Below are 12731 nucleotides of genomic sequence, written 5' to 3'. Positions count from 1 at the left end.
TGGATCCTTATTTGATTTTTAATCCTACTTTACTCGTTCACACACTCATAGTACAAAGACCCTTCATAGAAAAGTTTAGAAAGCATTTTTTTTTGTACGTGATGGGTATGGGTTCGATTGTAGTTTTTTTAATGTTATTTTTTTTTCAGTTTCAGTTAAATTAAAATTCAGTTAAGATGACAAATCTTTGAACATTAATATTTCCTCATCAGTGTATGAGAAAAATATTATAGACTTTTATTAAATTTTAATATAATTTTATTTAAATTAAATACATGTGAGGAAAATGTGTATCTACCTACCTTTAAATAAGTTTTATATAAAATTATTCTAATTCGTAGAAGTAATAATTATTTAATTCACAAGTGAACGTGGCTGTATGCTGTGTCCTATATACATACATACATATATGTATATATATATATATATATATATATGCCATATGCAGTTAGTCAGAGGGAACCTGTTTAAGATCCTCCGTTCCTTCACACTGTCAATTTGCGAGTGGTGGAACTGAACGCCTCCCCTTATCTTGCTTCCAGAGCGAGAAAGATATCGAAACGATAGATAGTTATTGTTATACAAATAAAAAATAATACGCTAGCCCTCACTTGACTGCGTTAGCTCAGCTCAGCTAAATAGCTCTCCTTTTTATTGTTATTCAGCCACTATTGGCTGTAACGTGATGTGTATATACACATCATCAGGCTATATAGTCTATAAAGGGTTGGGCAACATTAATAACAATTAAACAAATATGAACAATTGGTCATTTGCTTGTAGGTACTGAATACTGTGAATTGTAGTGTAACGGTTGATTATTTTTTTTGCAAAAAATCTTAGATTTTTAAGTTCTAAATCTTTTTTTTGTAAATATAACTGTATAACTTCATGTTTTATTTAATTTGATTTGAGATTTAATTTAATTTGAGATTTAATTTAATTTTAAGTTCGTGTTGCAAATATCCTTAACACTATAGTTGAGGGTTCAAATTCTTATTAGACTTCATCAATTTATACAAGCCAAGCCGCGGTTATTCTTAATGACTAGAAAGAGGAAAAACTGGTGTTGTTATTCATTAGCTCCTAGCTATTTGAGAACTTAATAAAACATTCTCTTAATATTGCCTATTCTACAAATATGATATATATAAAAGTTTGTAAGGATGTAAGTTTGTTAGGATTTTAGGCAAAAAGTACTGAACGGATTTGGATTAAACTTTACAGTAATGTAACTTACACTTCAGAATACAAACAAACGAAATGTAACAAATATTTACAATCTTTGTAAATATTTAGTAAAATGTACCAAATGTTTAATATTACAGGTTTAAGCGGGCGAAGCCGTGAGTGGATTCCTAGTATTGTATAATTGACCATAGCGCTTGAGTGGAGTCCAAAAAACACGGTTTCTAATCTTGCTATAACTTGCACAAAATAAAGTATAAAAACAACAAAAATGTCAAATAAAAGTCGTATTGTATATAAACTATTTTATTGAGAGGCACAGGTGGTACAAGTTACAGTTTAAATACACTTTTAAAAAACACTACATAATAAAACGGATGGACGGATATCAGTCATATTATCACTCATATCTACATAGCATAAATCATTTAAAATAAAAAAATTCTAAAATCTAGCAAAATACACGATACTCACACATTATTGTGTTACACAAACTACTTCATAAAAACACCATATTTAACAAAAAGGACGGATATATTATCAGGTTATAATCATTACAAAATAAATGATTAAATAAAAATATAAAAAATAATAATTAAGCGTTTAAATAACGTATTAGAAAATAACTACAATAAAAATATGCATCTATAATGAAGTCTATGTATACGTCAATAATGACGAAAATAAATGTAATAAATTTTCATATTGATATTGAAAATTAATCATATAAATTAGAAAAAACTGATATATGTACAGCATTAAAATAAATGAAACTTTTACTTATCTAGATTATTTAAAAAATAATCTATAAAAAAATCTTACAACTATGCTTTGCTGCTAGATTACAAAGTGATTTATAACATATATTGTATATTTAATTTTTTTTAATCGCTTTATAGTGAACTCAATGTGTTAAATAAAGTTTATGAAAAATTGTTACAAGGTATTTTACCCGACAGGACGACGCAAATAAGTAATGTTCTTTTTATTTCACACTGCTATATAAAAATCACTCACACCAAAATATTTGTATATAATATAATTATGTCCTTACATATATCTAAATGTACCACAATAAAACATAGGATTCCATTATTTAAATGCACACAATGAAAGAGGAATTGCAATTTATAGAATAAACAAACAAAAAATCCTGCCATTTTAGGTGTCTCAAGCTTAGTCTCATTGGGACTAAGATGTCATCAATGTCCTTCTCTTTCTAACATATTATTTATACCATACGAACTATATTTATTGAATGATATATAATAATGATTAGTTTCTAAATATTTCAATATTAATAAAATAGAGAGAATAACTTTAAAAATATGATATGAATATACATGATCGTTCAATTAAAGTACCCTTTTATATTTAGATTTCGATATTTTAAATCTGCCAGTGATAATGAGTTAGCTATATTACAATATGAAAAAACAAAGTAAATAACTTATAATATTGCTATTACTAAGGATATAATGGAATGCTTATAAAAAAAGTTAAAATTACATAATGTTCATTTAAAAAATTTTGTATTAGCTGCCATTAGGACGGAAAAGAACTTAGTTCTAGAGATTAAATGTAATAACCTTCAAGTACTATATAAAAATAGTAACATATTTACATTGTAAATTAAAATCATATATATGTTTTATACAGAGTGGAAGCGTCGGCACTCCTTTTACAGAAGAAATTAATCAAGATAAAGAAAATAACTTTTTCATTTTTGGGAAAAAAATAAATAGACTAGGCTTATATAGAGTAGTTAAAACTGTGGTTTCATTTAAAGTGGTGCTGACAAAAACACACTGCATACACTAATTGGTCTTAAATATACTGAGAATATTATATATTTTAAAAAGTTCATGTTTTAAATTGTATATGGAAATAAAATATAAAATAAAATCAGGCACAAAAGTTACATAGGACGGAATTAAATTACATTCCTTAATAAAACAATATCATAATTTTAATGGATTTCATATTAAATGATAGTTTGATAGTAAACTATTATTTTAGTGTAATTAAAATATAATGTCAAAAAATATCGTTGAGTATAACTGTAACATCAAATACACGTATTTTTGAAAAAAAAAAGAAAAATACTACTAAATTATTGGAATATGTAAATCATAGTGACGATTCACAAAATTTTCTTCTATTTTACAATTATAATTTTTAACACAAAAAAAACAGACTTCTTCAATTTCAACAGGATCGCATAATATTACATTATACTTATCCTATTAAGATTATCGATTTTTAAACTAACAACTACTTACAAAGCTAAAATTAATGAACACACCATGACCAAAAAGTACATTTCACCACACAACAAAAAATTAACTATAATGGCTCAAAATCTATTATCTACTTCATTTAAATTTCTTATAAGATTTTGTCACTTACATAAAACTTACTAAAAATATAAAAAAAATGAGTTTCTATTCCTTTTCAGATCAGTATAAGAAGAAAAGTAGTCTGCGTAGTAGTAGTAATATATTATTTTAATTTTGTAACAGTTGAAGCCTGTATACTGGTACAATTTTACTAGTAAATCTTAAGAATTATCAAAATGTGTGATTATAAAGATAGTTTAGATTTTAGAAGAATCTCCTCAACCTAATCCAAAGATTTACTAGTAACTAATAGATACATAAGGGCTTTTACAGTAACAAATATATATTAATCATAATGTTACGAAAACTTATCAAGAATATGTTTCTTACGTCTTTCAAATATAAAATATAAATAAATACAATTGAAATTGAAGAGATTCAAATGATTTTATAAAAGAGTCCTTTACAGTAGACTATAAAATTCATATTGCTTATTACTAAAAAGACTAGGTCTTCTCAAGGAGACCGTATATTTTAAGTTGGTCTTTTGTTCTTCTTTTTTACTCTAGCATTAATTCAAAATGGACGACGCCAAGACCGTCTCGTCTATTGTATTTAATATTTTTTGCCCAAGCACGACATTCTATGTTGATAACTATACCAGCTAAAAAGAGAAAAATATATTAATAAAATCTATATAACATTACAATTTTACTCATATATTGTTGAAATTAATTTTGGCTGGATTCCAACTCGCGCCTTTTAGAAATCGTCTATTACCATACCATCCACAAAAAAAAATCTTTCCATAGTGTGGGTTCGATTACCACTCATTGGAATTTATTATTTACATTTCCTCGCCCCAATAACAAAAAAAATCGTAAAGTTCAATTCTGCAACTTAACAACCAATGTCTTGAAAATTTTATGGAAAGTGGGAACAAAGTGTTTTAACATAATATAAAATAAAGCAAACTTACTTCTTGGCCTTAATAAATGTACAGCAACTAGTGGGCTCAAGTACCCTTCAGCATTATTATAAGGATAGAAATATCCTGGAAAACCTGGATAGGGTAAATATCTTATAGGCCCTATGTTCTCTTTGTCCGCTGGGGTCTCGCCTTGACAGGACACCCATACTGTGTTGGCCTGGAATAAGAAACACAAAAATATTGAAGAAATGATTGAATTGATTGAAAGAGTTCTGCCACTCAACACGCTGTCTCGAAATTTGGACAGAAAGCGGTTAATGGAGTGTATCAAGACTAAGAGTTATCTCTGCCTTCCCTGTATTATATTTTACAATATTGTACAATATATTAGTCTTACGCCATAAAGCTGTATATGCTTGACACTCCATTTTCTGCTTTTGTCCTAATTTGAGATAATAAGACGTTTTCTCTAACTGGGCCAGAGCCCACTGTTTACTTATTTAGAGTATATAATGTTTGATAGAGAATTCAACTATGTTGAGCCCTGTGAAATGTTTTTCAAAATTCTTCATATTGAAAAAAAAAATTAAAATGGCATCTCTATAGTTTTTGTTTTGTTAACGTCAAATTTTTTTGCTGTGTAAGATACTCCATTCCTTATACATCGCCCACTGTATCGTAACATTACAGTTGACTGAAGAAACCTTAGATAGATGGAATTAAACCCATAACCAGCGCAATTACAGTCAGTTGAGGTCAATCCTGCCATTAACAAATAATATAATTATATGAAATATAAATTTCTATTTACATAGTCTCCGTTATAAGTAGTAAAATTCTTTATATAACTTTGCAAATCCATTGGCATGTCTTGCGGCAAGTTTTTTGTTTCATTGTAGAACTCCGGCCGCCATCCGTAGATTCTGTCAGTATAATGTTATTTCTATTAGGAATCTGTATTTTTTTTAGCTTGAAGCTATGTCCTGCATATACCACTTACGTGCCTCACTTTCCGCCGAATTCTGTAGGCTTTGCGTGTTGATTGGGGGAACTTAACGCTGCGCTTTGTCTCGTTACCAAAGCGACGAAAAGAAATGACTATATTAATACGCCCCTATGCCTCTGCACTACGACTGGCCTCAAGTTAATATTATAATAACTATAAAACTCCAAATAATTTAAGACTAAAGATAATTTTATGAAAAAAGGAATTGACAAAAAATATTTACTTTACAATTTTACATTAAGTTTTTACTTTGTATGTTTGTATGTCCTATGTTTTTGTTTCATATGAGGGATTGGAAGTGTTATTAAAGACTACTTTATTAAAAAAATAAAATTATAAATGTTTGAGGTTATCGACATCATCATAATATGCACACAAGGCATTATCTAGCCTCTTCTTTAATCACGTTTTGTAAAAACCTCATTAATATATTTACTTCAAAGATTTAAATTTACATCTGTGGGAAACAACTTTATTTCACACTGTGTCTAAAATACATAATTTTTCATAAAAAAAAATTATTAACGCGAATTTAATTCTTATCCAATACTCCAGCATTTTGCAACACCAAAAAGAAAAAAAATAATCAATAAATAAAATTACCTATTCAACTTCAAGAATATACACGGAGACGACTTATGGAAGGAAAAATGATTTTCCTCTATACAAGGATCCCACCCTCTAATGTCTACGTCACAAACTTTGCCTGGTGGCGGTAGGTTCTTGTAGTTGCAGTTAAAAATGTTCTGTCCGGCACCTGCTGTTTGCCCTTTCTTTTTGTATACTGAAAGAATAGATATAATGTTATATATGCTTAGGTAATTACGGCTGTTGGTTCAATATCGACTTGGGGGTGTTGATTGTATTTAAATTATTTTTATGTCACAGCTCTGGTATAAATGTGACATAAAGTATATAATTATTAGGTACTTAAAGTATGTAATAACTTTTTTAAAACAATATTAGACAAATTCTCGTACATTTTAAAATTTGTCACACAAAATGTGTCAATTCACATATTTAATTTTTTATTTTATTTTTCAATTTCATGTATTAATAACATACACGTCAAGGTAGATAGGGGGCAATTAGTGTCAAGACACTTTGTTTTCCACCCAAATTAGAAACATCGCCAGTTGAGTGACGAAACTCAATGCCACAGTTTAACAGTTCTCTTAACAGAGTGGGGAATTCAATATTCGATTCCGCCAAGTGGATATCAAGCCCACAACCTTCTTAACCTTTTTTAACAGTGGCTTAAAATTTTAATCATAATACTATTAAGCATTATACTAATTAAATAATTATTTAAAGTACAATCTTTTACCGTAATATTTACTCTACTATCCTATTAGGTAAGTTATACTAATTAAATAATTACTATTTGCTATTGAGTGCAGCAGTCATCATGTAACCCACTTAGCATTATGTAATACATTCACAATGGCCTGTTTGTATGATAAAATATAGTATTTATGTGGCACAGCAGCTATATCCTAACTTGTCTTTGCATATTATGAAATGTAAATATGTAATGGTTTTTATCTATAATATCTCTATAAATTTCCATTCTTACTATTTTTTCTATTTCCCCAATGGCAAAGTAACCTGATATTGAGACAATTCAGTTGAGGAAACAGTTCTGTAAATTTCTGGAATTATTGTATTTAAATTATTAGATTTTCATACTATTGTAGACAAAATGAATGCATCATTAAAATTAGACAGGAAGTGAGGAATCACTATCATCACTGAAAATCTAATAATTTAAATACAATAATTCCAGAAATTTACAGAACTGTTTCCTCAATTTTACAGAACTGTTTTGTCCTTTCTGCTTCTTATCTCTACTTATATTCTCTACTTATCTCTTATAAAAAAATATACTGTTATCACTTTTAGCCAATTACCATACAAAAACTATGAAAATCAATATAAATACCTGATAAAAAATCAACAAGTTGATCCTCCCAATATTTATAGCTTTCATAACCTGTACCCTTATACCAAATAAGGGTGCTTCTAACATCCGGGGGCAAAGGCCGAAATCCAAGTCCGGGGCTAGTTCCTATCAAACTAGCCTCCTGCTGGAGCCTTGGCACTCGAGGGTTGATAAAATGTTGCAGGAAAGTCACCATGCAAATTGCAAATAATGAGACCAACACTACATAGAATATCACATAGAACAATATGATTTTGCCTGTGAACAAAATTGTTAATTAGCTTTTAATTATTTTTTTTTAATTTAATTTTAAGCATATCTCGTACGTACGCGATATCCAAAATATTACCAAAATTCACAGTAGGCAAAAGGAACCTAGTGTTAAGACACCGTTCCTCAATTTCGAAACTGAAAACCGCGCTTTGTCTTGTTACCAACCTAGGAAAAGAAAATTTATCGGCCTTACGAGTGAGAATTGATTCAACGACCATCGCACACAGACAGATGCTATGTGCATGTGCCATAACGGCCTCACGAAGGCATTGCATGTTGAATGTCTGATCTCAACGCCACATTTTGTCCCAATATAACTTATAACTAAATTGTAGTTAATATGCATTAAACACATTCTTACATCACATAAAAAAGTTTGGTATGATTTGTGTATTGTACCCAACTTGAATATAGGCTTTCTTAACTTCCATGCATTCGTCATATTTCGTCACTCAGAATGAATTTCGCTGCCATAGATAGCTATGGTTAACTTCAGAGTGACCATGAAATCATTAGGTATAGTGTGTTAAGAAATATACCTATATACTTTTTAAATATTTACTAACACCTCTAAACCAAACATTATTCCATTAGTGGTGTTAAAAGTCAAGCACATAATACCAATCAAGGATAAAACAAGCAGTGGAATCTAACACCGCAGTTTAATTATAGACATACCAAGTAAGGCTTCAGAGATTAGGGCTATACTGCAATTCTCTACTAAGTACTATTGACATGGTTTTAACAAATTAAAAAATAATGGGGCTTCTTATTTTATTAGAGATATATTATGTAATATAAACAATGTTTAATAGTATATGAATAGGTAACTTTAGGTAATTTTTTTCTCTAACATATATATATATATATATAACATTTAACCTCTATTTATGTTCAAGTTTACTATAATATTTTTTGATTTTAACAGTGTAAACAAAACAAAAACAATAAATTATTGTATAAGTAACAAAGTAATACCATGATGCCTTGTGGTGTATTAAGATGTGGGAAAAATATATATTAGCATCAGTTAGAATTTTGGCATGATGTCACAATTTTTAGCCCAAATTTTTAATGTCTACAACAAGCCAAACATGGTCTCACTTTTCGTGAATAATTCCACACACTTAAATAATTATTTTTTTAATAATTTTATTTTTTGTATTAAGTTACTAACAATTTCAGAGATAAATGTCTGGCAATGCTGATTAGCATGTAGTTTCACAAAATTTTTTTTGTATATGAGCATTCAATAATTCTTTTGAACTGTGCCTGTAATAGTATATTTGAATAAAGAATATCTTGAATTTTAATTACAATAAGCTTTATATATAACTTAGAAGTGCTTTATATTAATCAATTATGTTATTAAGCCTCTAATTAATTATGTTGTTAACCTTAAAATCAGATAACGTATATGTTTTAATTCATAATTATTTAGCATATTTTGTTTAAAACTTAAGTTTACCAAACTTAAAAACTAAAGCCACGCCCTCTATTTAAAAGTTTCGTTAAGTAGTTACTTGTTTAAAATACTTATAAAATAGAAAGTTAATTAAAATAATAAGAGTACAATATGCTTGTTGCAAAAATAATATAAATAAAAATTATAAAATACTTACTCCAACTTTGAGGCGTTCTACCTAAAATCTCTCCAGTTTCTTCATTATAAATATAATCCAAAAGCTTTTTTTTGGATGGTGTCCGTGAAGCTTTGGGATCTAATTCAATTTCTTCTGCCTTTGGTTTTGGCATATTAAGTAATTTTTTTACTTAAATTAATATAGAAAACTTTTTGCCAAATACTAAAACGGTAAAACACAACCGCCTCCTAACAAAACATACCTGCTTGTCCACAGATTAAATATAATATATATTAATTGTAATTGTCTTACCTACAAGCTACAAGCCACTACTAATAACTTCGATTGAGACAACTGACAAGTGTTACATTTTTATATATATTTATTTTTGCTTTTATATTTTAGATACAAGAGAAATTAAAAATTAAATTAAAAAATCTTATTTACGTTTTATTTTGTAATTCGTATCTTACATTATGGTAGTAAGTTTCAATTGTCTGCTGAATGGTAAACGAATCATGAAAGACAATTTGATATTTGAATGACATTTGCTAAATGACAATTGACAATAATTGTCAAATAATTTGTAGTGGGGGTCTAAATTATTAAAATAATTTCGACATATATTAATGCTAAAGTATAGTATTCGTATTTATAAATATTTCCTATACAACTCTATTTGCTAAAAGTTTTACATAAGAATGGCATCAATACATAAAATAATTATCATTGTTGGGTTTATATCGTTATTCCATTCAGCGTTCTCGGCAGCACAACGTAAGTTACCTATCTAGTTTTTTTTTTCGGCTTCACGCTGTATTCCCCATGTACCAGGGTTGACAGACGGAGCCTAATGTTAAGACACTCCCCTTTCTACTTTCCGCGCGGGTTCTGGAGGCATTGCGTATCGACTGGCGGAATCCAACCCCGCGCTTTGCCTCCACACCAGAGCAAATAAATGAAAATAAAATTTCATTTCCACGAGTCGGAATCGAATGCACAACCCATTGGGTTTACAGTCACACAGTTGCCTCTGTGCCACAACTGGCCTCTAGCTTTTACTTTAATTAATAAAAAAGTTTTAATGGTTAATTCGTAATAGTTATGTGGCTCTTATTTACAGATCGTTCATACCTTCGGATAACATCACAAGAATTTACAACATTACCATTAGATGTAGGTACCTACATATATTTTAGTTCAAAAAACTTAGAAATATGATGTAAGTATGATTAAAAGTAGAATAAATAATTAGTTATGTAAAATATTAATTTCAGATAATTATACAAGCTGTGACAAGCCTATTTGCAGTGATGTGGGGAGTTCTGAATGTATCAGGAAAGCTCAGGGAGATACAAGCCGCGGCTGAATTAAACAATATGAAATGGGAAACACAAAAGAATCTTCAGTCTTTCTATATTTTTAATAACAGATCAAAGGTTGTGATGTGATGAACACAATAAAAAAAATAGAAATATCAATAGTTGAATATATTTATTATTAGCAAGTTTAAATGTGTGTTTGGTTATGGATTAAAAATTTTGGTTTTTAAATTCCTGTAAAATTTAATAATTATATGACAAAGTAAATGTACCAATGTCTATTATTTCAACTTTAAATTATAAGTATGACTTTTTAGACTTTCTTTTCATCTTATTTTTTATTTTACAATTTTTAGTGTTTAAAAAACAACTTTTCTGATATAGAATGACTTCAAAATTAATTACAGTTCATACAAACAATTACTTTACCATAGTTATTTATTTGCATTCATGTAAAATTTTTTACTTCACACTGAATCATACAAAATTTACATTAAATTAAATGTCATATCAAAATAGATACTGTTTGAGTGTTACAATACAAATCTTTGGTTACAAGTGTTAAGGTATTAAAAAATCAGATATATTTTACATTTTTTTATTTATTTCTTATTTAATATGTAACAAATATTTGTATAACTCTAGGTATATAAGTCTATATTGTAACGATATAAATTCATAAAATACATATTACACAATATGTATGACTTATTTATAAAAATGCAAATGTATTGAAGTACACACTTAAAAAATCAGATAGTATTATTCTTATTAATTAACAAATTATTATGAAGATAAGTTTATACTTAAAATTCTAACATAGCTTAATTTTTGTTATACAAATATCAAATTAAACCTAATTATATAATAAGAGTCACACAAATATAATAATTGGTCCCACTGTCTTACACTCATCACTATCTTCCTCCTCTGAAACCACCTCCACGTCCACCACCACCACGGCCAAAGCCACCTCCTCGTCCACCAAATCCACCTCCACCACCTCTTCCACCAAAACCGCCACCACCACCTCTCCCTCCAAAACCACCACCCCTGCCTCCAAAACCACCACCACCTCTTCCGCCTCGGCCTCCAAAACCTCCACCGCCTCTTCCACCTCTACCGCCCCCACCACGTCCTCCTCGCCCTCCACCACCTCGCTTAGCTCCAGGTGGTTGAGGTAAAAATCTCTTTAATGGTAACAATTTTGCTGGATCAATAAAAAATTGTTGGCCATCCTTAAAGCTCTTTGCTTTGATGTTTTCTCCTAATTTCACAGAAACATAGTAGTCACGTAGGTTGCCGAATATTTCATCAATTTTGCCAATTTGTTCTTTATTTTCTAAATATATGGGAGCATTGAAGTAGGGTACGTCCTCAATGTCTACTTTGCACACGAGATCGTCTTGCACTGTCCAGCCGTAGTGGCCTAAAGGGATGACGGACTCAGGAGGGCCAGCATCTTGTTGTCTGTAACCGCCGCCGCCTCCACCGCGTCCTCTGCCTCCAAATCCTCGGCCGCCTCCTCCACCACCTCTACCTCCAAACCCTCCTCGACTGCCGCCGCCACCTCTTCCGCGGAAAGACATTTTCTCATAAAAGAGATAAGTTTAAAGACAACACTTATAACCTCTCTCCGCGTTGCGATTTTACCGCACGCTTCTTTGACAGATCGCTGTCGGCTTAATGTAGGGATGCCCGATTTTCGATGAACATCGATGTAGCATTAAAAAAACATCGTAATATGGATGTCAGCAAGGATATATTATCGAAATTTATTCGCGTACACGTACTTTCAAAATTATTATTTTGCAGTCGACAAAAAATATTCGGACATATCATGTATTTCTACGCCCTAATGTTTTAAATTTTTAATAACGTTCTTGATTTTTATTTAATTAAAATGTCTATTGATATTATAGTTAGTTAAATAAAATTTATTGTTGACGATATGTGCAAAAAAATATTGTTTTTGTTTGACATCGATGTTTTTCTTTGGATTTTTATCAAACATCGCTTTCGCTTTAGCTTTGATATCAATAAATTCTTCGTCTTATTCCTGGCATTAATCTCGGCTATTGCCAGAGTCTGCCTTCCTGCTCAACCTACTCCACTTTGCACGGTCTTTTGTGTCCTGGGTGGTTAGA

General features: G+C 29.8%; 3 protein-coding genes across 3 annotated transcripts; 1 reads left to right on the top strand and 2 right to left on the bottom strand.

The window, feature by feature from the left end:
• Positions 1-1478: 1478 nt before the first annotated feature.
• LOC146541793 (sodium/potassium-transporting ATPase subunit beta-2-like) lies at positions 1479-9590 on the bottom strand. The gene is made up of 6 exons (XM_085192711.1): positions 9302-9590; positions 7407-7664; positions 6068-6248; positions 5270-5381; positions 4507-4675; positions 1479-4191 (listed from the first exon to the last, which is right to left on the bottom strand). Exons 1-6 carry the CDS (start codon positions 9432-9434, stop codon positions 4088-4090), a joined length of 957 nt encoding a protein of 318 aa, XP_085048837.1. The 5' UTR covers positions 9435-9590; the 3' UTR covers positions 1479-4087.
• A 225-nt stretch (positions 9591-9815) lies between these two features.
• On the top strand, positions 9816-10855 carry EMC5 (ER membrane protein complex subunit 5). Its single transcript, XM_085192757.1, has 3 exons — positions 9816-10039; positions 10386-10438; positions 10540-10855. Exons 1-3 carry the CDS (start codon positions 9964-9966, stop codon positions 10711-10713), a joined length of 303 nt encoding a protein of 100 aa, XP_085048883.1. The 5' UTR covers positions 9816-9963; the 3' UTR covers positions 10714-10855.
• A 311-nt stretch (positions 10856-11166) lies between these two features.
• Gar1 (Gar1 ribonucleoprotein) lies at positions 11167-12281 on the bottom strand. Its single transcript, XM_085192724.1, has one exon. The coding sequence runs from the start codon at positions 12171-12173 to the stop codon at positions 11502-11504; it is 672 nt and encodes a 223-aa protein (XP_085048850.1). The 5' UTR covers positions 12174-12281; the 3' UTR covers positions 11167-11501.
• Between the last annotated feature and the right edge of the window lie 450 nt (positions 12282-12731).

The sequence above is a fragment of the Heliconius melpomene genome, chromosome 1 (assembly GCF_056956725.1).
Source record: "Heliconius melpomene rosina isolate 202511_hmr_F chromosome 1, ASM5695672v1, whole genome shotgun sequence".
In the NCBI taxonomy this organism is placed as follows: domain Eukaryota; kingdom Metazoa; phylum Arthropoda; class Insecta; order Lepidoptera; family Nymphalidae; genus Heliconius; species Heliconius melpomene.
Note: the sequence above shows the minus strand (reverse complement) of the source record. Positions and strands in the feature narration are given on the sequence as shown.

Bases quoted from the DNA above. Each gene is read 5' to 3' on its own strand.
- LOC146541793 (XM_085192711.1), bottom strand. From the start codon at position 9,434: ATGCCAAAACCAAAGGCAGAAGAAATTGAATTAGATCCCAAAGCTTCA. The intron at 4,676-5,269 runs GTAAATAGAAAT...TTCTTATTCCAG, and splicing joins CTACTTATAACGGAGACTAT to GCCAACACAGTATGGGTGTC. The intron at 4,192-4,506 runs GTAAGTTTGCTT...TTCTCTTTTTAG, and splicing joins ACATTTATTAAGGCCAAGAA to CTGGTATAGTTATCAACATA.
- EMC5 (XM_085192757.1), top strand. From the start codon at position 9,964: ATGGCATCAATACATAAAATAATTATCATTGTTGGGTTTATATCGTTA. The intron at 10,040-10,385 runs GTAAGTTACCTA...TCTTATTTACAG, and splicing joins AGCGTTCTCGGCAGCACAAC to ATCGTTCATACCTTCGGATA. The intron at 10,439-10,539 runs GTAGGTACCTAC...TATTAATTTCAG, and splicing joins TTACAACATTACCATTAGAT to ATAATTATACAAGCTGTGAC.
- Gar1 (XM_085192724.1), bottom strand. From the start codon at position 12,173: ATGTCTTTCCGCGGAAGAGGTGGCGGCGGCAGTCGAGGAGGGTTTGGA.